Below are 25,381 nucleotides of genomic sequence, written 5' to 3'. Positions count from 1 at the left end.
CAGCGCCGAGCTCCAGAGGTAACCTTCCTCGTCTGCTGCCTTTCTTCCCAACCTCTTCCCAATCTCTTCGGCCCTTTTTCTCCCACACTCCCTCCTTTCTCTTTCTGTGACACCTCCTTGAGAAACTGCCTCTAATTTTATGGCTTAAATTATCACATCTGTAGACGGTTCTCAAGGAAATATTTCCATCCTAACCCCTCTAAGGAGTCTTATATCCTCATTTCAAAAGCCTGCTGGACACCTTCACCCAGATTTCCTTCAAGCCCCTCAAGTCCAACAGATCCAAAAGGGGACACATCTTGGCCCCCTAACTCAGGATCTCTTTGAGACTGTCTCTGTCACCCTAGTCACTGGCCTTTCCCTTTGACCTTCCGAGCCCTTGCTTCCCACCACTGCTGCCCCTCTCTGTTGACTCCACCTGTGCCATCTGGTCCTTCCGCTCCTTTTCGTGTGGCTGAAGCCCTGGCTCAGCTGTTCATTATCCTGGATCTGTGCTATGGCCCTAGTGTCCAGCTGACTTGTGCACCTCCTGCTTCTCACCCGTAATCCGTCTATCTTCTGCTGCCAGACAGCTTCCATCACCCTGATCTCAGAAACTCGCTTCAACTGTCTGCAGAATCAAGTCCATGCCTGCCGGTTGAGGATCTCTACAGAATCTTCACCCAGGGCGCCAGGTCATGCCTCACTTCCCTCCTTTCCCCTTTCCACACTCTGGGCTCTGATAAACCAAGCTGCCTGGTGATTGTTCCAGACAGGCTTCCCTGGGAAGCAGACTCTGAGGCAGAGAGTGGGGTTAGGCTGTTTATTCGGGGCTACTTTTCTACAGCCGTGGAAGGTGGGGGACAGAAGTAGGATTGGGCAGAGGAAGAGGAGCTTCCAGGCAGCCCAAGAAAGGAGTTTTGGTCTTGCCCTGAGAGCTGTCCTGAGCCAGGTGAGAGGCCTGGACTGGGATAACCCCGCACTGGTCCATCATTGGATGCAGTCTTCTACGAGGAAGGCAGTTTTCTTCATCGGAGGCAATGCCCCAAAAGGCCAACAGCTGATGCCCATCTTCCGGCTGTTATCCCAGCAGATAGAAGCAGCCCTTTATAAGCCCTTTATTCCTCAGAGCAGATCTGAGCAGTACCTCACACACCCACCCAGGATCTCCATCCTCCCTAACAACTCCCCATGGGCACTTTCCTACAAGATGGTGGCAGACTACTCGCTCTCAATGCCCTTTCTAAACTTTCACTTTAGTGATAATACGCCCCCTCAACCGTTACATTTTCTAGTTTTCTTTGCAACTAAACGTGGCTGTGTGACTCGGTTCTGACCAATGCCTGGGATAAAAAGTGATATATGTAACAGCTGGACTGGTGTCCAGAGGAAGTGGCAAGCCCTCCACATCTCCTCCTTTCCTGCTGCTTCCTGGAAGGCACACAGGGTGGTGGGAGCCGGAGCAGAGAATCTGTTCCGTGAGACAGAAGCTGTGCGCTAAGGATTGCACAGCAAGATGGAAGGTGTGTGGAGCCCCCATACCAGGTCTGGACGGCTCCTGCAAGAGACAGCCTTCCGCCTCGTTCAAGACACTGGGATCTTGGTCTTCCTTACTTCAGCTGAACTTGTATGTCCTGCTTGGTTCAAGCAGCAGCACCTCCCTCCCAGTTTCATGTCCATATCCACCAACGGTTCCAGCTCAAAGGCCACCTCTTCCAGAGAGTTCTGCTGATCTCCTCCCAACACCCCTAGAGCAGGGAGTCCTCCTCTGCTGATCTCCATGGTGGTTCATCTGTATTTCCCTTTCCCAGTGTGACACTTTCACCACAGTGGCCATTCTTTCCCTATTTCTCAGCTCTGCTGTGAGCTCATTTACCTCCTGAGGCTAGAAGCTATTTACAGCTCCCGGGAGTTCTGAAGAACTCTCCATGTACTCCTGATCATTCAGGAAGATTTTGTTTTGTTATGCTTTGTTTTGCCTTATTTTTGTAGGACCAAGTGATTGACTGGGCCAATTTGGCTTTCAATGATCATCACTGTCAGATAAATGTCCACACAAGGGTGGACGCTTGGGTCACAGGTGCACAAGTGTTCCCATAAGTGTGTGCGCACACGCAGTCAGCTGGCAAAGGCGCAGATCCTGGCAGGACAACTCTGCCGAGGTGATGAGGCGCCGCGGCATTTCCTTTCTCTCCAGACGTCACGTACGTGACCAGTAACTTGTTCTAGTCAAGGAGCCAGACCTGCTGATAGGTTTCCGAAAAGATCGAGGGATGGCAACCCTCTCTGAGGCATAAAAGATAGATAAACGCCAACTTTAGTGGACCGGAAGCGCAACTGCACTTGGAAAACGATTCTGACCCCTCATTATTTGGAGGACTTACTAAATGATGCTTTAAAAGCATTTATAGTTCTTATCCACCCCCTCGCTCCAGACTGAGATTAGCCAGGGATTTTTATGCTAAGAAAAGATTAGAGGTTTACAGCCAGGTCAAGAAGCCGTCTTTGTCATTACTGACAGCCCAAACATTTAAGACTGATCCATGATAAGCTATCAGAGGGTAAATATCTAAAAATAAAGGCTCCAACGGAGACCCTCATAATAATAATCTTCACACAGGCAAAAGAAATCCAGACGTCTGCAGCAGAACATTAGATCTGAACATTACAGGTTGTCCTGCTTCCAAGGGATTTGTGAACGGACTTCTGCCAACTAAAACGAGCCCGGGTTAAACCTAACAATAGGTGATCGTGGTAATAGGTCCAATTGCACAGTCTTGTGCTCAGATGCCACCTCCTCTGTGAAACCCTCCTTGACCTCAAGGGCAGAGAGAGTCTCCCTCCTTTCTCCTCCCACAGCACCTAATTACTTACGTCTATAGGGCACTTATCCCATTGTATGTAAATGTTGCATCTTGCGGCTGGCCCCCTGGCCGAGTGGTTAAGTTCGCCCGCTTTGCTTCAGCAGCCCAGGGTTTCGCCCATTCGGATCCTGGGCGGGGACATGGCACCTCTCCTCAGGCCACGTTGAGGTGGTGTCCCACAACTGAAAATATACAACTACGGACCGGGGGTGCTTTGGGGAGAAAAAGGAAAAATAAAATCTTAAAAAAAAAATGTTGCACCTTGCTCAAAGATTGAGAGCTGAGAGTCATTGAGACCTTGAGACCCGGCACAGTACCGTAGGATTTTTATAGATCAAGTGTTTGTGAAAGGTACGAAGGAAAAAAAGAAAGAAGGGAGGGAGGGGGGGAGGGCGAGGAAGTGGATGGAAGGAAACACAGGCCAGATGAGTCAGACACTTAGCACTACTTACCCCAGGGGTCTGAGCTCCTCTTCCTGGTCTTGGAACAGGTCGCCCCCTGTGCCCTGAGTGTGTTTCCCACTTTATCAGACTGGTGAGCCTGTCTTTGCTGTCATCTTTCACGATAGCTCAAAATACCTCGTTTGGAATGTACAGCATGGGCAGTATAGTCAATAATGCTGCAGTAACTTGTTCTGGTGACGGATGGCAACTAGACTTATCGTGATGATCATCTCATAATGTATATAAATACTGAGTCACTATGATGTACACTTGAAACTAACAGCACATTGTATGTCAATTGTACTTCAATTAAAAAAAAGAACAACTTCTTTTGGGAAGACTTCCTGCATCCCTCTCCCGCCTGCCCCAAACCACTTCTCTTTGTACTCCTAGCACATGGTTGACTCACCACCTTGGGCTCAAAGGGCTTTGGTTTTGTTTTAAATGAGTGTCTCTCCCTGCCAGACTGTGAGCATTAGGCCAAGAATTGTCTTCTGTTCCTTCAATTGCCAGGAGTTGCTCCTAGCATAGAGACTGAACAAATATTTGTTGAGTGAATAAACTAATGAACAGAAGTCTCTAACCCTGGTACCTTAACCTCAAGGGTGCCTATCTTAAATGTCAGAGTCACCTAGGAATTCCACGTGAGCAGACAGATTATCTACAGGATGATTCATGTCCAATTCAACTCCAGGGCTGCAGCTCTGTTACCTAGGGAGTCTCTGGTTTCTGGGTCTCTGTTCTCAGTCAGCTACCAGGGGAGCAAGGAACTTACTTCAAGGTTAACCTCAAAAAGAGAATGGCTTAAAGGAAAACATATCAAAAAATCAGATCATCCCTTAAGAGTCCAATATAAATGATACTTTAATATGCTTTCTTATTTAAAGCATCATATTCATGTTATTTTGTTTCTGTATTTCTTTTATTACACGAAATGACACGGAAACAGGTGAATTATGGTGACCGGACATAAAATTTACATAAGATTCTTCAGACCTGGGAAGAAGAGGCTCTTCGAGGGGAACTTTCGCTCTTGCTAAGTTTGGACTTTATCCTACAGGAAAGGAGGGCCCTGCAAACTGCCACCCGAGGAATGACGTGTCAGACTGGCCTCTCTCTGTGTCGGTGCCACAGATACAGTGAGACACACCCAGCTGCTGAGGCCAAACCAAGGCAAGGCTGTGGGCAAGGGGAGACACTGAGAGACACTCCTGATGAGGAATATTAGTTGATGCCCAAGTCCACGTGAGGTGTGAGGAAATACTTCCCTTCGAATGTTTTGATAGCACGGTTTATATAACCAAATACTTCCATTTCCTTCATAGCCTGATCGTAAATTTGGTACCAGCTCAAAAGTGTGGATGTTACCACTAGTCATTTCCTCTTTAAACTCAGAAGAGACACTAAAGAAAAAAAATTGACAGTGGTATGATCCTAAGGTGTTTTTTCCCCCTGATTTATAAAAAGCAAAGCATTTCCAATAAATCCCATGAAACTGAATCCTAATCAGGAGTATATTTATCATTCATCAGAGATTTTATTTTGCTCCATTGACATTAAATTTTGAGTGAGCCTTTGATCGAGAGACCGGTGCTAAAACTCTTGATGATATCAGATGCACGGCCACTTAACCAGACGGGAGGACACAGAAAGAGGGTTGAAGAAAAATGACCAAAGTATAAAGCTACAACATTCTACGTTAACAAAAGTTTTAATATACACTTGACTAAAAGATGCATACAATGACTACTGAACCTCCGTTCACAGGCAGCCAACAAGATATGGATGAATTTATTAACTTCAAACAAAACTTCAGGTTGTGTACTTAAACTACAAACCATTTAAAAATGAAAATTAACAATGGAAGCAACAATGACTATAAAATATGATGGGATGACCTTAAAGAAAAGATTCAAGTATTGTTTGTAAAATTCTTCAGACACTAGTCTTTGAAAAGTTTGTGCATTTCCCACCTTTGCATAGTAAAAAAGAAAAACAAAAACAAAAAACACACCTACCACTTGGTAAAACTCCACAGCTGTACGTGATCGTGTTTCATAACATGCACCTATGTGTACTGCTCGTTTATCTAGAAGGAGTAGCTCTCATCCACTGGGCTCATGCAGGATCCCAGGTGAGCAATGAAGTGAGCGCAGGTCTCCTAGTCCAGGTGTCGCTGATTAATGCGCCAAAAGTACAGCAGGTGAAATGGGGGCTTGTGGTCACTTCACACCAACTCTCGTCGGGGGACGTTAAACAGCGAGATGCTTGGCTTTGAGCTCAAATTAATAAAAGGGAGTATTCACAGCACGAAAATCAGCAAATGAATAGCACGTGCAAGAGAAAACACAGCAGTCTGAAAATAGCTGACCTCAAACCACCTCAAACCATCCTAAGCCATTGCTGACGGCTGTATGGTGGCAGCACCTTTCCTATTCGCGCACACAGCTTAAAGCTTGTGGTTTTTACAGATACACACAAATAATTTAACATTGGAGCACAGGTTTGGTTACCTATGAAACTGCCAGTGTGACAAAAAGTTACACTGGACGTTTGCCATATGTACATAGTATTGGGGACCACTGTGGTCGGATTTAAAACATAACATCGCACATTTACAATGTTGTTTGTGAAATGCTCGAAAGTCAACAACAGACATTTAACTTGTTTTGTAACCACCGTGGGTTTGTGTCTGTTCAGTCGCCGTGGTGCCTCTGGAACAGCAGTGGACGTGTATGGCGTACTCAGCAGCGGCTGGGTATCCGCCGGCGAGGAGGACCCAGCCACAGACAGACACAGCCGATGCAGTGACAGGAAGATGCCGAGCCATCTGAGTCTCCTCCAGCTGGAAGAGCCACTGCCACAGGTAGAGGGATACACCGTGCCCCATGAAACCAAGAGCAAGGGTGATAAACCATGCAGACAGCCCTGTTACTACAGTCAACGCACACAGCCAGTTCCCGAGAATGCCTGCACGCCTGTGTAGCACCTGGCACTCAGACAGCAATAACAGGTCGAAGATGTTAGGTTACATACAGCCTGTTGTGTTAGATAGAAATCAAGGGTTCGCTCTATGGTTGTGACACTTCCACAATTAAAGATATCTGGGGGAAAATCCCACTGTTTTAAGCAGCACATTTTTAGGACATAATCCTTTGCAAAGTCAAAGCAAATGCTGTGAAACGAGTGGCGTGAATCTTGCTGAAAAGGGTCTTAAAGCTAAACCTAGCTACGGATTTGGCTGTCAAGGAGAAGGGAGTAGTAGATTGCATGTCCTGTTCCTAAAAAAGAGGGGCTTAGAGAAGCACGGGCTCCTGGGGGGCCGCAGGCAGGCTCAGCTCCAGACGGCTGCCCCTGCAGGGGTTCACCGCAGTCTGCACACTCAAAACACAGCTGGGACCAAATTTCTTCATTAAAGTATTCCCTTAACACTTGAACAGAAGCTCTCTTGACCATAAATGGAAGAAATCAGTGAAAGTGAAGTAAACTGAGAGGGACTTGGGGACCCGGATTCCACCAGCAAATCTGCCTGGAGGAGGGAGATGGGGGTTTGTAGACAGTGGAATCCCCTTAGAACCCAGGGCAGCAGTGCACGGACCAGCAACACAGTGCGGGCCAAGCCAGGTTTTCTGAAAACAACACACAGAATTAAAACCTATTGTCACGATGCTCGCAGAGGGCGACGGCCGCTCCCGGTGCCAGTGCGGTTTTACAGCGCAGCTCTACCAGACGTGTTTTGAGGCAGGAGGATGAAGCAGGGATGAAATATTGACAATAATGGATATGAATAAAATGGGAAGTTTAACTTTTCCCCCAAGCTTTCAACATTTAAAAATTATTTTTTTATTTAAGGCTTTAAGTTTCTCCTCCTTTCACATTAATGACAGGGAAAGAAAATTGTCAAAACCAAAAACGAGCCTCATGAGGTTGGCACTTCTGTGAGTGATTTGAGGGTGTCTCCGTTCTCACACCGCACACACACGCTTCTAATGACACCAAAACTTGAGGGGCTTGTCAGGGCGTGTATTTGCATTTACACAAGTTCTGTGGTTTTAATTTGGGTTATTTTGTTGTTTGTGTCCCCCCACCTTTCATTTCTTTTTGGATTCAAGCATTTCATTTTTAAATTGCACCTATTTTGTGTCCAAACTCCCTGCATCAGTGGCTACGTCTGTCTTTTTTAAGCAAACCCAACAATTATCGTACAACATGTTACAACAGAGAAGGACAGACAGAGCAGAAACAGAGAAAAGAAACCAAAAGGATGGGGAGCCAACCGGTAAACTCGGATTTACAGGGCACCTTTACAGGGGGAATATTTCAATACAGACAAGTGAAAATGAGGCGTCAAAATCGCTTATTTCCATATTTACATTTATAAAAGAACTATACAGTAGCATCATTGTTCATATTCCAGCTCCCATTTCCAAAGGATGCTCAGTCCAGGAGAGAAAACACCGGAGAGTGAGTCAACCAGAGCAGGGCCGTGTGCTCCTCGGGCCGGTCCAGACCGGGGCGGGCGGCTCCCCTGCTCTTCTTTCCCTTCACGGAGGCGAGGGTCAGGTGCAGGTTTTGCTGTGGACTGGCTTGCTAGCTGCTGTAGGATGTATGCCATGCAGTTTTTACCCTTTCGAAAATTAGATCTTCATGCCACTGGAGTGTGTCATTGGTCGGAAAAGGAAAAACAAAATCATGCCAAATCATTTAGAAGATATTAAGTGCCAGCAGGCTGAGGACAGAAAAAAATCATTTGCTATTTTTTAATGGTCCTTTTATTGCACTTAATTTTTTGTTGTTCCTTCTTCCTTTAGCTAGAAAAAAAAAGATTCTGAAATAGTTCTTTTTATAACATTGTCTTTTGCCCCTTTTGATTGACAGGTGGGGGGAGGGGCTCTCTGAAATTATTTCCAAAAAGCAGAGTTTCCTTTTACCCCATCCCTGTCGCCCCAACTTTAGTTCTGTAGTCATTACCACCCATTGTTCCCATTTACAGACTTAACAGTTCCGGCAACGTGGCTGCAAGTGTGTCACACCCAGAGTGCCACCGTGCAAGGTGCCGGTCATCCAGGGCCGCCGCTTCAGATGGGGCCTTGCTGGGTGGGATCGAATCTCCTCTTCTTGACATTTCTTCCAGAGTGCGTCAGAAAAGGATGCAACAGAGGGGAGAAATCCACAATATTAATCAGATGATGATGAGGGGATGATGCAATGACAACAAGGCTAGCTCCAGAGCACGGTAATCAGCTCACACCAACGCAGATTTTCCAAAAGAACGTGAAACTGAAGCGCAGAACAGCCTGCAGTTTCGAGCGTCCTCACATCTCCGCGAGAGGAGCCCCATTTGTGAAGACCCTAAACAAGCTTCAAGTCGTTCATTTTAAAGCACTGGCAGCCTCGGCAGCCCAATTTGTCTCTTGATTCAGAAGTAGATGCCACAGCTAATTTTGACTAGACGAGAATTATTACAGGGCTCTTCCACTGGGCGGGCTATTAGGAGAACTAAGCAAAGCTCGGAAGGTCTTGTGGCTCCTTCCTTCCAGAAGTCCAGAGCTCTGTGTCAGAGGCCTGGCCTTTGCCCTGGAGGCAGAAAGCCCTGTCTGCTGTTCTCCGGCTGCCCTGGGGTGTGAGCTCTTACCCTGCTATGGAACAAGCACGTTCATATGCAAAGGGCGGAAACCAGAGTGCACAGTGAGACAGCACACTCCAAGGAGAATGGACACGGGCTCGGGTTAGTTAAGCAAATGCAGCAGTTCAGCTTAGTTGAAATAAGCGAGTTACAATGCCTTGCTCACAGTGTCCAGTCTCCTAAAAAGTGGTTCCTATGTTTAAAAGGAGAAAAGAAAGAACCAGCAAGACACCACAAGGCAACAACAAAAGTTGGTTGCAACCTCCCCATGGTCTGGCTTCATGTGGGGCATCAAGCAAGAGGCTCATGCACTTGGTCTGCGCACCGGGCGGGTGCAGCACAGCTGCCACCGAGGCGTCATGCAAACTGGGACCAAGGAGTCCCCAGGACCCCTCACTCCCCTGCCCACCCACTCAGGGCCAGCTGGATACCCTCATAGCCCTAAGAGCCAGAGGGTCACAGGACACTCCTCTTCTGCCGGAGCTCATTCAAGATAAGAACAACATGAGAGCTTGAAGTATATAAAAAGACACCCTGCAAAGTTCTTATTTCACCCAAGACGACCACTTTGATGCTTCTCTTTTGAAATATCAAATAGAAAACTCTTTAAAGAAAACCTCCTTTTTGCTAATGTTTTCAGTCATGGCCCAAGCATGTGGCCACTGGCCTGGCAGGCAATCTTCGGCAGCAAAAGCTGTTTACCACAGCGCCGCCTTTTCCTCACCACCCCTGCCCCTCAGAATCTACATTCTTGAAAGCAGGTGTTGCGGACCTGCCCAGGAAACAGGCAGCACCAAGAGGGGCCTCTCAGCATGTGTCTGTCACTTGGGAGCACAGGGTCTGCGTCTCTACCCATGCTCACAGCCCTGGAACGTCCATGGAGGAGGAACCACACTTCCTGTGAGGCAGGTGGGGAGAAACAGGGACTGCTTGACCTTGTGAGATGACCCTGAAGGACCAGGGACCCAGACAACACAGCGGTGTGTGGCTGGAACTCCAGGGAAGTGTTAAACTGACGTCTCCTCAAAGAAAATGAACGTCGAGGAAAGACCTCACTAGCTAGCGCTGTGCATGTACACGACTATATGGCCCACATCAAAATTCCTTTATTCAAATTCAGGGAGTCGGCTAACAGCCATGTCCACGGTCACAACGGCAATCCAGTTCATTTTCAAATGGAGATATGAAATTCCATCTCAGCCTGGTATCCAGGCAACCTCCAGTGTCCAAAAGTTTCTGCTCCATTTAAAAGTCAGTTTTTGAAGCTTAGGTTGCACTTTTTTATAAAAAACAATGTTGTCCAGGGTTACTGGGCTCCCTGGTTAGACCAGGAGGCCAGGCCACCCTGTAGAATCATGCCTTTCTATGGGGAAAGGGACACTGAATATCTACAGGGATTCCAGGACCCTGTTTCCTCCACTGATCCCAGCGGGGCGGTGTGGAGCCCCATGGTGCGGACGGACAGAGACACCCCCGCGCAGGGTGACTTCAAGGCTCCTCAGTGTAAACTGCAGAACTGCTAGGGGCCACTGCGTGTTGAGAACTGCCTGTTCTGAGCTTTCTCTATGAAAAGAAGTCTCGTTCCATGTGAATGTGAAAGCACAACTCTCACAGCCAGGTGCCTGCAGCTTTCCCTCCACAGCTGTCTCCTCTGAAAACCCTCTGCCCCTGGGACTCTGCAGACAGTTACCTTTCTCATCAAAACCTGTGAAGTATTTCTGGATCATTATAATATATTAGCATAATCCATAAACCTTGCATGGACCCAGTTTTCACCAATTTTTACTACTTCTGAAAAAACCTGTACCCTTGTCTACAATATATATTATACTATACACACATCTACACAGAATTAAAACCAAGCTCTCCAGGTGACCGTAACCATCTCGGAGTTGTAAAGCCTTCAGATCTGTTTTCACAGGTATGTACTTATCCACCACTATCACCTCTTTATCTTTCCACCAAAAGTCACTGCCCCCCGACCAAGGAGCCCTCGCCCAACTCCTCCTAGGCCACCTCAGATTGAGTCCACTTCCCCAGGGGGTCCGGGGACTGTACTGGGTCTTCCTGGCCAACCTGGCACGACTACGACCCCCTAGGTCTGAGTGAGAATGTGCCTCGCCCAGGAGTGACAGGTACCAGGGAGACCAGGCTCCTTAACAGACACCGGGACATGGTCCTGGGATCAGATAAGCTGCAGTCTGGTTATCCTCCTCACAGAAAGACCAGCTAGAACTGATTCCATTTCCTAATTCTGCAAAAATCAAAAGCCAAGAGAAAAAAGAGAGACATTTCCTCTTTTGAGAAAATATAATTAGCAATATTAAGTTCCTTTCAAATTTCATCCAACTTGACCTTCAAACAATTCAGTTAACTCTCCTTGTGGTAATCCAGACATGGTTCTTTAAATTTCACTTATGCAAGTACCTTTTCTTTTAGTCTTTTCTTTACGCTGTTCAACCAAACGGAACACAGGCCAAACCGAATCTCTCAGAGCCAAAGTCAGGTTCAATAAGAACTTGTAACCCAAGTTACTTCTGATAGAGAGGAAACTATATATGATAATTACACAGACTTATTAAACCAACACCTTTAATGTCGAGAGCAGTTCTGCCAGGGCAGTACGGCCACTACTGCCACCGAATCCCATGGAGAGAGCGAGTGGTGGGGTGGTGGGGTGGTGGGGCGTGGCAATGGGGGCCCACAGCTGGAGACATTATGAAATGGGTGGAAGAATGCAATAATCGTCCGAAATCTTGTGATCTGAATTGTTGACCAACTATGTCACTGTCACTTTCAAGTTCTTTTCCTACCATCACCTAGAATTTTTCTTTCCTGCTGCCATCACCTATGGTGTTGATATACTTTCATGTGCATGTAAATGACTATACTGCTCACATCTTAAGTCCTGCATTCAAATCTAGGGAATGCCAGATAAAAAGCCACGTCCAAGGTAATGACAGCAATTCTGTTCATTTTTAAATGGAGATAGGAAGTTCTCTTTTTATACATTTGTCACCTTTCGTAAGCTGTGGGAAGATGCTACTAAACGATCTTTCAATCTACTTGATTTTTCTCTATGTCTACTAAAGCAACAGCTCTAATAATCCAGTCGAGTAGCATTATCACTCGACACTGGACAGAGGCCATGAGTCACCACATCAACCCGCAGGGAGGCTGCAGCCCTCTGCACCGCAACGCAGGGCTCTGTCCTGCAAGTGGCAATGCAGAGGAGAAGGAGCGCGGGGTGCGTGTAAACAGACGCAGACATCCGGAAAAGGTGGGCCCGCCGGGGTGGCAAGGGCCGATGTGTATGCTTCCCTGGACTGCTCAGAGAAAAGCCCTAAGACCCTAAAGAATGGGTATCTATAGACTAAATCATCCCTTAGGATCCTCATAGTTGTGGAATGTCGGGTTAACTGAAGTCACTCAGGTGTACCCACCACATGACCCAACAGATCAGAATTTGTTAAAACAAATAACCTACCAAATAAAGCGTTTTTGTCTTCTCAGGATTTCCCCAACCTGGCTTACGGAAGTCTCGTCTGCATTAACCAAAGCGTTCAGACTCTACTACTCTGCTAAAAAGAAGTAATCTAAATGTATATTATTTTTTGATGACAATCCTGATAAACCTTTATCATCACTTCAGACACACAGACGTGCACCCATTCACACACACACACGCACACTCACATATGCTTATGCTTTTACCACCTATTTCAGAGGAAATGCCGTTTAAGAAAAGAACTATAAAGAATGGCAGACAAGGTCCGGGGTCAGAGCACAGCTGTACTTCCCATTTACACTCCGACAGGTCACGTATGGTATGACGCTTCTTCCACATCTAAACTACTCAGTGTGACACCTGAAGAAACGTGACGTTAGGAGAAAGCAATACTCCCCTGGGGAAGTTAATAGACTTTCCTTTAGTCTAAAAGTTTATGTACCCTCAAATTCTTCAAGCTACTTTGCTAATTTCTCTTCTAGTAATAAAAGCCTGATTTCAGGAGGGATTTCCAATAAAGGTATTTAGAGCAATCTTTTTTACAAACTATTTTCAATTTCTGATTCTAAAGGAAACTCTCTTGTAGCTACATCGAACTCAATGAAAAACTCAGTGTCATCTCAATTAGCAAATAATTGCCCTTCCAAATCATCTCCAGACTCATAATCTCCAAAACTCCAAGTGGTGGGAAAATCTAGACTTTCTCATCCAGCATTCAAAGCCTTTTCTTGCAAGGCAGAAGTAGTTACTTAATGTTTAATACAAACCACATTGCTAATGTTAAAATCTAAAGTAAATTAAAACCCTCTTGGTTAGCACCCAGAGCAGCAGCTTCTCAAATTGAAACTGCTAAAGTTACATGTCCAAGAACTATCTTGCCTTCCTTTTTTGTTTCAGGACATAAAAATATTTATTTCACACTCCTGTGTGCCTTCTGCGAGGTTTTCCGTTAGGGTAATGATTAGGGCCATAGGGCATGGGAGGGGGCTGACAGCTCAGCGGGACTCATGCCCGCACGACAGTCCCCACAGAGGCTGTTTCTCCCCTCACTGTGTCTGTCTCCCACGCCTTTTTTTCTATTCTTCTGATGACTAGATATCTCTCTCAGATAGAATCTGTACGGCCTGATCCACTTATATACACAGTGATAAAGCCTGTTCCGTTTTTCCCCAAAGAAACATGCAATTCAAGCTGTGAGCTAGGCCAGGCCACTGTTTTGAGGTCCTGCTACAGAATAGCGCTCTCATCTCCAAATGCTGCCACGGTAAATTTGTCACTGCAGTTTGCTGGGGGGCCAAGATGCACAGTAGACTATTTTTCAGGCCTTTGAAAAGGACGTTTCCTAATGCCAAGGAGGCATAAGCCTGGGCAGGAGCCAAATTTATTTTTCTTGAGGCATATTCATGAAAAAGTTCCAGGGAGCATTATACCACAATAACAGATCATGGAACTACCATGACGTGGTAATGAGGAACTAAGAAAAGCTTCCACTGGGATAGGGCCCGCCCAGATAAAGCGTGTCTTTCCTCAGGTACCACATAAGCGACTCATTATCTGAGTGATGTCTTGCGAATGCCATAACAAGAAATGCCAATGTGAGCAGCCCAGTGTGTGTGTGTGTGTTTGAAAACACACTGATGCCAAAATTACCATTTCACCAAACAAGTGTGAGTTTATAAATGTCTGTAGAAAAGAAGCACCTTTTGATAACACCTTTCCAAGTTGAAGCCACTCAGAAACTTGTAGGCTTACTCATTAAATATTGACAACAAAACTAGCAGAACACATTGAATTTATTTAAATCATTTTCTGGCTTGTTTTTCTTTCATGATCAGCTTCTAATAATAACATTTTAGCTGGTTTAGATATAATGAATACAGGATCCGAAATATAAAATAAAACAAAGTTCATAATTAAGGCAATTAGATAATTCAGGCCAAAAACTTCCTCTATTGAATAACCAGATGGAGGCAAAGTGGGTTTTGAATTTGGGTGATGGTCTTATTTCCCATTTAAATTTGTTTCTGTAGATCTGGTTGAAGCTGAGTTTATCATGGGGAGTATCTAGAACAGCGTGTCTTCTCTGCAAATCATAATCATCAAGTCATTACAGCAGGAAAAGACACAAAAACCAATTATCCAGCGAATCCGAGGTATGGAAACAACCAAACTAGATAAATCAGGTTTAAAAATTTTCACCATAATTAAGGTTTGTTTGTGATTATCTGGCTTGTCTATTTAAACAAACTTAGTTTGGTGATCAACGTATGCTGCAAACTAAAAGGTCATAACGAAAACACCAGGCAAACCTGTGAATACTAACAGTTAATTAGAAAATATCAAGTGTGACAAAGCCAGATTTCAAACTCCAAAGTGAAATGAATTCAGTAGGTTATGGCATTAATGAAAATATTTTTTTAGTTTGTTTTTATAAAACAATGAAGCTTTTCAAATCACAAAGCTACAGATATTATGTTACATGTGAAAAACAATGATCAAACGGTTACTCAGGTTGTGAAATTTTCAAAATGTCAATGGAATATAAACCAGTTTTAAACAGACAGAAGGAATTTATATCTACCCATTTCCAACTATGTATTTTCCTCAGTTATCCGTGTAGAAACAAATGTGTCTCGGAACGCTTGCTCCTAAAAGCTAGAGCATCTTCTCCTGAAGGACTTCTACCTCATTCTCCTTAAAGTAGTACAAGTGAATTCCTTCCACATTTCATGTTTTCCTACTTGCCTGAGGATGGCATTTGAGGCTCCATGTTTCTCCTTTTCTGACCCAGTTTTGAATAAAAATATTTATTTTTAGCATTTTTACTGTTAAAACTTGAAATCTTGTAGCAGGAACTCAAAACTCGGTTATGTAAGCAGAAAAGAGAAGTGCCAGAACCACGGAGAAGACATGCGGCGTTGCTTACTTAAATCCCCATCCTGTGCCCCCAAGGACAATAGCTGCTACCAGGATGGCACCAGCGATGGAGCCTATTATGAGATTGGTGGCACTAGGACCTGTGACAAAGGATCATGGGAAGAAAGTTGTATGAGCCAACCATCTTCATCAGCACAAGGGAAAGGCAGACAAGCGGTTTCAGGAAGTAAACACCCCGAGTAACAGATCGCTGAACACTTACGTCGCCTTTTTCGATTAGCTCAATCGTGCTTTAAATGCTGTGGACAGCGGCTGCTGGGACCTGTATGCCCTTAAATCTACAGTTCTGCACCATCGACAGTTAGGTTCTAGTACATTCACCTTCTGCAGAACTCAAAGCAAATATGCCCCCACCGCTGTCATGGCCCGTCTTCTCCTCCTCCCCTTTCCCAGCGTCACGAATCGAACAAGGAAAAGAGCGCGTAAAGACACAGCTGCCTCAGACTTAGTTCAATCTGACTGGCAAACGAGGGCACGAAAAGAAGGAATCACGAGCTGCTCAAGAGCTCTTCCAAACAGCACACGAAGTTGGGTGAACGCTAAATTTTTTATGCCCCCGTTGGAGACCATTAAAATTTAGAAGTCAGAAGGAGGTTACCAATAAACATCTGACTTTTGAAGCTTTCCTCTCAAAGACAGATGTTCTATCTCAAAGATAGACAGATTTCTCAAAGGACCTGTACGGTGTTTAAGCAGCCACATGGGGGTCCAAAGGCGAGATACAAAGGAAGCATAAAACTCAGTTGGGTAATTTTGAGCAAATGGAAAAAAGATTCCTTAGGCTCAACTGAAACCATCTTTCACATCCCCATTTGAAATTTGAGGCTTGGAGGTAGGAGGAAAGAAGGGAGCAGGAAGGACAGCCAGGAAGAAAACACAAAGTGGAGTTTCTGTCAATTGTTTAAGAGCTGACACGTGTCACAGGACATCCTCTCCACGCACATGGAAAACACCTTAGCTCACTATTTTTAAATGTAAGCAACATTAACTTCATACAAGAATCATCTTAAATATCGCATTCCTCAGGATGCTAATATGCAGGCACAGTGCCCTCACAGCAAAATACTTTACTCCTAACTATACATCCCTGTTCCACGAGTCACAAGGCCAATTTTGGTAGTTCCCTTAAAATTCTCGGGTTTGTGTATACATTCATTTCTGTGTAAAAAATTCTCTTTTCTGCTCACATCAGTGCCCTCGGCTGCGTACATAAATGGATGCCACTTCCAGCAGCACTGTAATCGTCTGCGGCATGTGGTTTGCTCAGAGACCACCCAGCGCCGTGGGCGTGGGTGCAGGGTGGGGTCCGCAATGTAGTCTCTTCAGGCCCCTGGGCGTGGACTAACCACTGAGGTTCACAGAGCCCAACTCTCGTGGCTTTAGAGACACACCAATGATCCACAACAACAGCAGGCTGGGCACTATAGATTGAGCACGTCCCACATGCCAGGTGCAGTGCTAAGCACGCGACAAGTATTAGCTCACTTGATCCTCACAAACGCCAGACGCCGTAGGAACCGTGACTCTCCCTGTTCACCAGGTGAAGAAATAGAGGCTTCTGAAGCTTCCTAAGAGACAGAGGCAGATTTGAACATAGCTTCGTCTGACTCTAAGCTTATGCTGTTAATCACGGGTCAGCAGACTAGAGCCCACAGGCCGAGGCTGGCCCCACTGCCTGTTTTGCGAAGCAATGCTCCTGGAGCCCCCCGACACTCATTCATTTACACCCTGTTTACAGCTGCTTTCACGCAAGGTCGTGACAGGCCTCCGGTGACCTGCAGGGCCACACCATTTACCATCTGGCCCTTCACAGAGAGTCCTCCAGCTGCTCTAATGTAACGGGATTCCATTTCTATGTACTTCCTCCCCACAGTTTTATAGGGAATACAATTTTGAAACAAACACTTAAAATGTATTTCTATCGCCATGTACAGACTCTGTGCTTTGACACGATTTGCACTCTGCTAGCTCAGAAAACACAGGTTGGGATTCGAGTCAATACATAATCCATGAGAAATGATTCCTGATTTGCAATTATAAACTAAGGAGAAATAAAAGCCAAACAAACAAAACAGAACAAAACAAGAAAAACAACCTCTGTCCGTGGAATCCTTAGCGGCTAGATGAACATCACACTATCAGTTAAACGAGGAAGTGCTACAATGATCTATATTATACTATGTGGATTCTATTTTTAAAAAACTATATTTAGCAATTATGGCAAAATTTGGAATTTGAAGGAGAAAAATCAGTAAACTAATAGACGAAAAACAGTGCATAAACCAGGAATAATAAATAACAAATCTATTTTTAGAAAAAATATATATACGCTCACACGGACTTACCTGTCACAACCAGAAATAGCCACAAACCAGCAATGCTGGGAGGGAGGGACGACAAGGAACGCTGGGAACAGGGACGACGCTTCCCCAGAGGGGCTGTGGCTTTGCATGCCACCCCGACTCGCAGGGGAAACCACTCAAATTCGTCCCTTCAGTTGGTACATGGCAGCACACCACAGTTATGGCCAAATAATAATATAAAAACGGAACTGGGATGATTTTTAGAAAACTATCTTCAAGGAGGAACTTCATAAATGTATATATAGCATTTCCCCTGGAAAAGGAATCTTACTTCTGTATATAATCCAGTCAACAGACCCAAGGTGAAATTTTACAGGACAAAGTTCTTGTTTTCTCTAAATATTTGTTAAATATCTAAACATTTGTTAAAAACAAATAGCTTTCGCAGTATCTCTAGCTTCCCCTGGGCTAAGCGGCTTCACAGTCCATCCTGACGGGATGTGAGTCAGAAGACCCAGGTCCAGCCGGATCCCTTCACTCCAGGGACAGAAGGTCCAGGCCGTCTTCGATCCCAGTGTGACCCACAGCCCTGCGGCCCTCTCAACGCGATTTCGGTGCCTGGGTCTCCCCGACCCAGAACCAAGGAGAGCACCTGCGTGCTGCCGCCCTGGAGGCTGAGGAGGAACGTGCGTGCTGGCAGCGACATGCCGCGTTTGGGCTGCTTGAGGAGACGGTATCTGGTGACTCCTTAAGATAGTAGTAATTCATTCCTGGGCCACTGTGAGTGTTACCACCACAGAGAATGGAAACGACAGCACGTGAAGGGGTGTTTCTGTCATTTGTAAATGCCCTAACTAGAGAGAGGGAAAAACTCAGGAGTCTACAGATTAGCGATTTCAAAAAAGCAACATCGCGTGGAGAACTGACAGCTATTCTGAGGTGGTGGATCCAGAACAGAGCAACCTGAGTAAAGGCACCAGGAGAGCTGCGTTTCTGTAAGAGGCAAGTGGCATAAAATGCATCTATTCATACACTGGCTACTCTTAAGGCAAACCCGCCAGATAATTTGCAACTGTTCACTGACAGTTCTGAAGGTTTGGATTAAATGTCTTTTTATTCTTAATGCTCCTTGCTCCCAAATATTTATGTAAACTTCAAATTTGAATTATTATTATTTTTTACTGAGGAAGATTAGCCCTGGGCTAACATCTGTGCCAGTCTTCCTCCACTTTGTATGTGGGACTTCGCCACAGCATGGCTGATGAGTGGTGTAGGTCTGCACCTGGGATCTGAACCTGCAAACCCAGGCTGCCAAAGCAGAGTGCAGGAACTTAACCACTGCATCATGGGGCCAGCCCCTCAAATTTGAATTATTAACTATTTTATAAGAAAAAAATAAAGGCAGTATCCAAAATGTCTTCCTTTTTTAAAAAAAACCTAAGCTGAAGCCTCCTGTATCACTCAATAAATGGAGAAAATGACTATCATTCAGATTATCTTTAAAAGGAGCTACCACTGTTGATAATGTCTAGTGTGTATGTGGGTCTATTTGACCAGTGAAGATTAAATTCACTATAAGAATCTTAATAAAACACTTCTATAAAAGAATTTTTGCCAATAAATAGTAAAAAAAAAAAAAAGATCTGTAGCTAAAATTACTTTTGCAAGTGGAGGAACAAAGGAAGATTTGGCCTGTTGCCTTCATTGTGTAGACCCCGTAAGCACCCCAGCCTTATTTTATGCCCCACATTGTTCCAGACAGGAGAAGGCTCCACACTGCACAAGCAGACCACGCGACACAAACACACCCAAATCACACCACAAGTTGCGCGACCACAGGAAACAGGTCAATGAGACAAGACACGGGGGTCAGGTGCCAGGGGTCAGCTCACACCCCAGGACCCAAACAAACACTTTGAAACTCACAATGATGCTTACTCTATTCCCCACCCTGTGCCTCCAAAAATCACCCCCAGGGCCAGAATGGTGCCCGCCACAGCACCTATCAGCCTGCTGGTGGCCATGCTCACTGCGTGGAGGGAAAATGGAGATGTTTTAACAAAGGAAACACTTACACACTGATTTCACTAACATACAACATAATCTACTCAGGAAATGCTTTGAAAGTCAGCTAAAGACTGAGATCTTTGCTTTAAGATTTGAAATTAAGATCTACATACACATTACAGATATTTGAGGATAATTTTGAATTTACCTTCAAACTCCACAAACCCTACTTAAAAACATAATCTCTTACAAATACTTTTAAACCCTTAACTAACCCAATTTGAGTTAAACGTCCTACAAGGAGTGAGGTAAAATTAGAGTGTAATTGAAATTGCATAACAGCAAATCTGTATTTTAATTACAAAATAAATCATTACTATACTTTTCATAAACTTCTTAAAGTGTAAAATATGCCCAGGAAGCTATATCGTTCTAAAATTCAGAACTCATCATTCAATTTTGTTAAAATCCTTACACATTTAAAACAGAGCGTCTTTAAAATTAAATGCATTTTTACTTGGAAAACTATATTTCAAATAACTGCAATGTGTGGGCTTCTGTCACAGTATTCGGACAGTTAGTTTTTTGTTTATCCTCTCCATTGTATAAACTATGCACTGAGAGAAAGTTAGGGTCTCTGGGAATCTGCGAATTGCTTCAGACCACCCGAAGGAGGATGACCAAGTGGAGACACCCAATCCCCTCTTTCGTATCCTGCAAAGTGGGCGGGATGAGCCCCGGGCCCCAGGGTCCTCTCTGCACAGGCGGAGACATGGGAGGGCGGGTTACACAGGGTCGAGCGTGTCTGTGCGTGAAGCCCGCAGACATACACGCACTTCATCTCACATTTCTATGTGAGTCAAAAGTTCTGACTTCAATCACTTCACCAACAAACAAGTCAGCTTCAAGAAGGCTGCCTTCACACAGACTGCGTGCGAGGGGATACGGTCGAGGGGACACGGTAGGACAAAACAAAGAACCACGAGTCGGAGTCACAACTTTTTAAGGCTTAATGTTGGGCTCATTGATCTTTTTAGCTAAATATTCTTCCAAGGAGAGAATCTTGGATCTCCAACCCTGGTGAGCACAATTACTTCATTTCATCACAGGGCAAATAATATGAGTGAGAGGTTTGTCACTAAGTAAGCACAAGCTGAGCTGTTTTTAAAAACAAAAAAAGATGGGGACACGACAGAAAACAGAGGAAGTCTCCTGAAAGTACTGATGGGAAAGGAAAGAAGACCAACATATAGGGTGGTGGTGATGTTTTCCAAATATGACAATATGTTCTCATTCAAGATAATCTAAACTATGGCTCAGATTTCCAAACTGTGGAGGCAAATACTGGGATGAAAGGTATTCCAGATATAATGCCTTATTTTTTTAAGACCTTAGAAAATCATTGCTTTCAGGATGCTAAAGTAACTAGGATATATTTTGTTATATATATATATTATTTTTGCTCAAATTTTAGGCATTGGCTCTCAGAGCCAAAATACATGAGAATCCCAGTACCTCTTCAATTTTTATATAAGCCATATATGCTAAGTTACAGGGAACACACCCACACTCCTGTAAAATGTGACACTAGAGGAATGTGTATTAATTTTAAAAGAATTATAGTAACTGTATGAACGATAAATAAAAATAACAATTTTAAAAGTCTTCTGTATTTGCTGCAGATGTAACTTCTCACTGCAGAATCAAGAGAAGTAGGTAATCCATCACACAGGTGTTAGAAACACAACCAGAGGAACAAGCCGTTTCTATAGATGCTTCAAATGTGTATTCAAGACAAACAGATATAGTCTGAAATATCCACTGACCAAGAACAGTTATCTCCAAATTCTTCACTAAGTGCTCTCAACACCAAAGCAAGATACAAATAAGTGGGAAAATAGCCTTTTCAAAAGTATCCTCTCCCCTCCTCGTTCTCCCTCCCTCTACTACTAAATGGACGTAATATCCATTTGATTCTTTACCGTGATACCTACCAGGGTTCTCTCTTCCAGGAGGTAGTGACTCAATCTGTTTTCAAACCGACACGGATTAATGGAGTGGCTCACGGGTGGGTGAATTTTACAGGGATGTATTCACAACTACAAAGAATTCACCTTCTCATTGAAGGAATTCCTTGGCCTTTGGGAGCCTGTGCTCTGGTTTCACTCCTGTACTAATTTGTTATCGCGTGATTGTAATTGTTCCCTCATTGATTCGTTATCTCCTAAAAGCCCTCTTCTCTCCCGGAAACTAGGTGCATGGTGATATCCCTTATTTTTCTTTCATCCTACCAAACCTGATGCTAGAACTCTTAAAGATTCTAGCTAATAACACAGTCCTCATATGAGGAACTTAACTTTGCTGCCCAACTCTTTGACACAGCTACCTTCCTTCATAACTTGATTGTGGAAACTGTTCATTGCCTGGCAATATGTTTTCCTGTCTATTTCCATTGTTCGTTGGTTTATATTATTATTTTTAGTCTTGGTCCCTGTTATCTTGGGTCATATGTGCTAAAAGGTAGAGTTTTTGAAAAGTATATAATATCAAGATACAAACTATGAATTTTCTCCCTTTCTTAAGAATTTCTCTTTTATATGTAGAATTCTTCCACAGGGAAGGCACGCTTCAGACATTTTGAAATTGCGCTTTTGAATATTGGTGGGGCTTTTTTCCTTTTCTTTTCTTACTTTTAGAGCTTCTGAAAGAGAAAGGTACATTATTTCGTCCATGGGATTCCAAGGAGCTACAAGCCTGCCCCACTTCACACGTCAAAGGCAGGAGGCAGCAAAGTCACCATCTGTGCCCTATGGACCAAAGTTCTTTCTGCAGGAATTTATCATTTTGCTAAAACTTAAGATGAGAAATAAACACTAAATATAGTCTTTATACTTTAGAGTATAATATTGGCATTACAAACAAGTATTTTATCTAGCTTCATATTTCAATATGTTAGACATACAATCAGATCTCCTTACTCTTTTCCATGAAAAAACCACAAAATTTTAAGTTCATTTTTGGTTACATTGGGACAAATGTCTGAAAGGATGAAAAATAAATTATTTCATATAGAAATATTATTTCAGCCAGTTTTACACTGTCAATGGAGGTTTTCTGAACTCAAACAAAATAAACTCACAGTGTTTGAAAAATTTTTTAAACTTGGTAAGTTCTTCAGTTATGGACAAGGCCATTGTTAGTGAGAAAAACACCTCGGTGACACATAATCATACACAAGCATAATCATATATCTGATAATCAAAGCATCTCATATCTAATCATCTGAACTACAAAATCACAGAATTGTGCGCTCACAAGGAAGTCATTGAAAAGATGTATGCAAAGGTAAACATAAACTCTAATACTCCTCAAGACATTAAGATTTAGAAATTATTGTTCTAATACTATAACACTCCCTTTGACAAGTAATGGATCAGCTGATAAGTTTCATCAGTACTTGGTTATTGCCTGACCCTTTCTGCTTATTATTGTCCTTTCTATCTCTCGTTTGATGACTATGTCCTGATGAAAGAGTCTGACCACAGCTTCCCAGGAATGGTCTCTGCCCTTCCTTACCAAGGGAAACATTTGAGATGTTCCAGTTTCTTCTCTTCCCTCCTATAAGGGTGATGCAAACCATCCAATGAAAAAAGTTCCACTGTATTCCATAATAAGCACCATGCCAAGTACAAATTGACAAAAATTACAGGTACTTGACATGGCTCTTGCTATAGCGGGTGGGAATTCTAGGTCTGTTAAACAGAGTTCAAACATATTCTACCCTTGTGGAACAAACCAAAATAATTTCTTTCAGTGAGTTCAGGGGAAACAAGTTCGAAGAATAGGGACCAGAAGAGTCTTTGCATGCGGCATGTGACAACGTAGAAAGAAGGAAGTAATACGTCATAGAAAATCTTTGTTTAAAAATGCTCGCTCACATGGTTTTTGCTTTGAGATCCTATTTATTCTCTTTTAAGAATTTTGATTTGAGAGGTTGGAGCAAATAATCTGGCATGCTTTAAATAGTGAGTCAATAGGGGACAACTTCAGTGAGTGCAGAGTGACTTCAGTGGCAACACTTTCATGGGTGTTTTAGTCCCTACCCAGATGGAGAGGTTGAATTTTTATTCTTCCAGGAACTTACAGTTAAAGATTAAAAAATACTCAAAACACATCAGTTCATTTCTGACATCCCGTGGAAACAGGGTCACAGAATTTGCCTTTATTTTTACTAATTTGGTCTTGATCCAAGGGGCTGCAGCTGGGTACAATTTATCTTTTATGCCTGTGTTCATGATAAAAAAGTCCATATTTTCATTTAACTTCTTGAATTTTTTTCTCCATAACAACGAAGTACACTGAAATTAAGTAAAACTAAGTATCTTTTCTTACCTTCTCACTGTGTCTATACAGAAAACCTTCATTGATGGATATGATGGGCCAGAGGACTGTGGTGTTGTGCATTATATATAGCAAGCATTTGGGGAGGGCCCAAACTGTGCTCAATAAGGCAGCTGCCAACCAAACCAATTCAACCGTGAGAAAGAACGTAGAGCATGCAGCTATAGAGAGAAACCTTGGCATCTCACACAGCTGTGAACCTACATCAAGAAAGTACTGATCGTTTCACTATCTTGAGTCCATTATCTGTAACTCTTCAGCAAGGCAATACGAGAAATGGACACTGATAAACTGAAATCAGCACTAACAGTCGGCATCTCCTTCACACACTCTAAGGGAAGGGATGCGATATTGATGGAGTGTCTACTATGTGCCGAAGATGTGCTGTCTTTTAAATAGTAGATAGTCAATAAATCTTTGCTATCTGGATAAAAATAGAAGTACACAATTTCTCTCTTATCATCTTCTTTTAACCAGAATATCAAAAATAAACTCATAAAACTTACAACAAAGGGTTAAAGTATTGATTTCTGTTGTTTGCCATTTTACGAGTGTAATAATAGCTTTTTCTATACATACTAAAAAGGAATAAGTAAATATAGAGCTATTATTTAGTTGTATTAATTGCTTGACTTTTCTGAAAATCTAATAATTTACAATAATGACTGCTCTCCATTTATATCAATTAATGGCTTTTCTCAATTTAATCAGGATTAATAGAGATTCATGAGGATTTTAACCATTTTAGAACCAATGGGAACCTTTACTCTCAGGACTCTATTGTCTCCATTAAGAATGAAAACAGAAAACATACAACAAGAGAGAAATTTACCAGAATGCTCATACTGATTGCCTCTCAGTTGTGGGATTAAGGATGATTTTTAATTTTCTTTTTAAGCTTTTCTGTATTTTCCAATTTTTCTACAATAAACATGTTACTTGAATGATCAAAAAGGTTATCTTTAAAAGATTATGTAGAATAGCATATTATTAAATGGGGAGAGAGCAAAACAGAACAGAAGGCAGCTGCAGCATTCTCATGTCGAGGCCTCCTCATAAGGTTTCTAGGCACAGGTCGGGGAAAGAACGGGAACCAGATGAGCCAACGGTGAACAATCCCGTCCCCTACCTAACGAGGCTGGACAGAGTCTACGCCAGCTTAGCTCTGCTCACCTGTTCAGGCACCTTCAACATCACTTAAGGAAAAACAGTGAGTAGATCTTTAAGAGAATCACACCCAGGCGAGGAGAGAAACTTTGGAAAGAATGAACCTCTGCTTCTCTCATCTGAGCCTAAATCTTCTCTAAATCTAA

The 25,381-nt window shown here is 43.5% G+C and overlaps 1 protein-coding gene across 1 annotated transcript in view; it reads right to left on the bottom strand.

The window, feature by feature from the left end:
- Positions 1-4,731: 4,731 nt before the first annotated feature.
- ADAM23 (ADAM metallopeptidase domain 23) overlaps positions 4,732-25,381 on the bottom strand; it is a 149,385-nt gene continuing 128,735 nt past the window's right edge. The window contains exons 25-26 of the mRNA XM_046659669.1: positions 15,347-15,437; positions 4,732-8,413 (exon numbers count right to left, since the gene is read on the bottom strand). Coding sequence (XP_046515625.1) covers positions 8,365-8,413; positions 15,347-15,437 — 140 coding nt within the window. The 3' untranslated portion in view covers positions 4,732-8,364. The remainder of the gene's footprint in view (positions 8,414-15,346; positions 15,438-25,381) is intronic.

This window comes from Equus quagga, chromosome 4 (genome assembly GCF_021613505.1).
Source record: "Equus quagga isolate Etosha38 chromosome 4, UCLA_HA_Equagga_1.0, whole genome shotgun sequence".
Lineage (NCBI taxonomy): Eukaryota > Metazoa > Chordata > Mammalia > Perissodactyla > Equidae > Equus > Equus quagga.
Note: the sequence above shows the minus strand (reverse complement) of the source record. Positions and strands in the feature narration are given on the sequence as shown.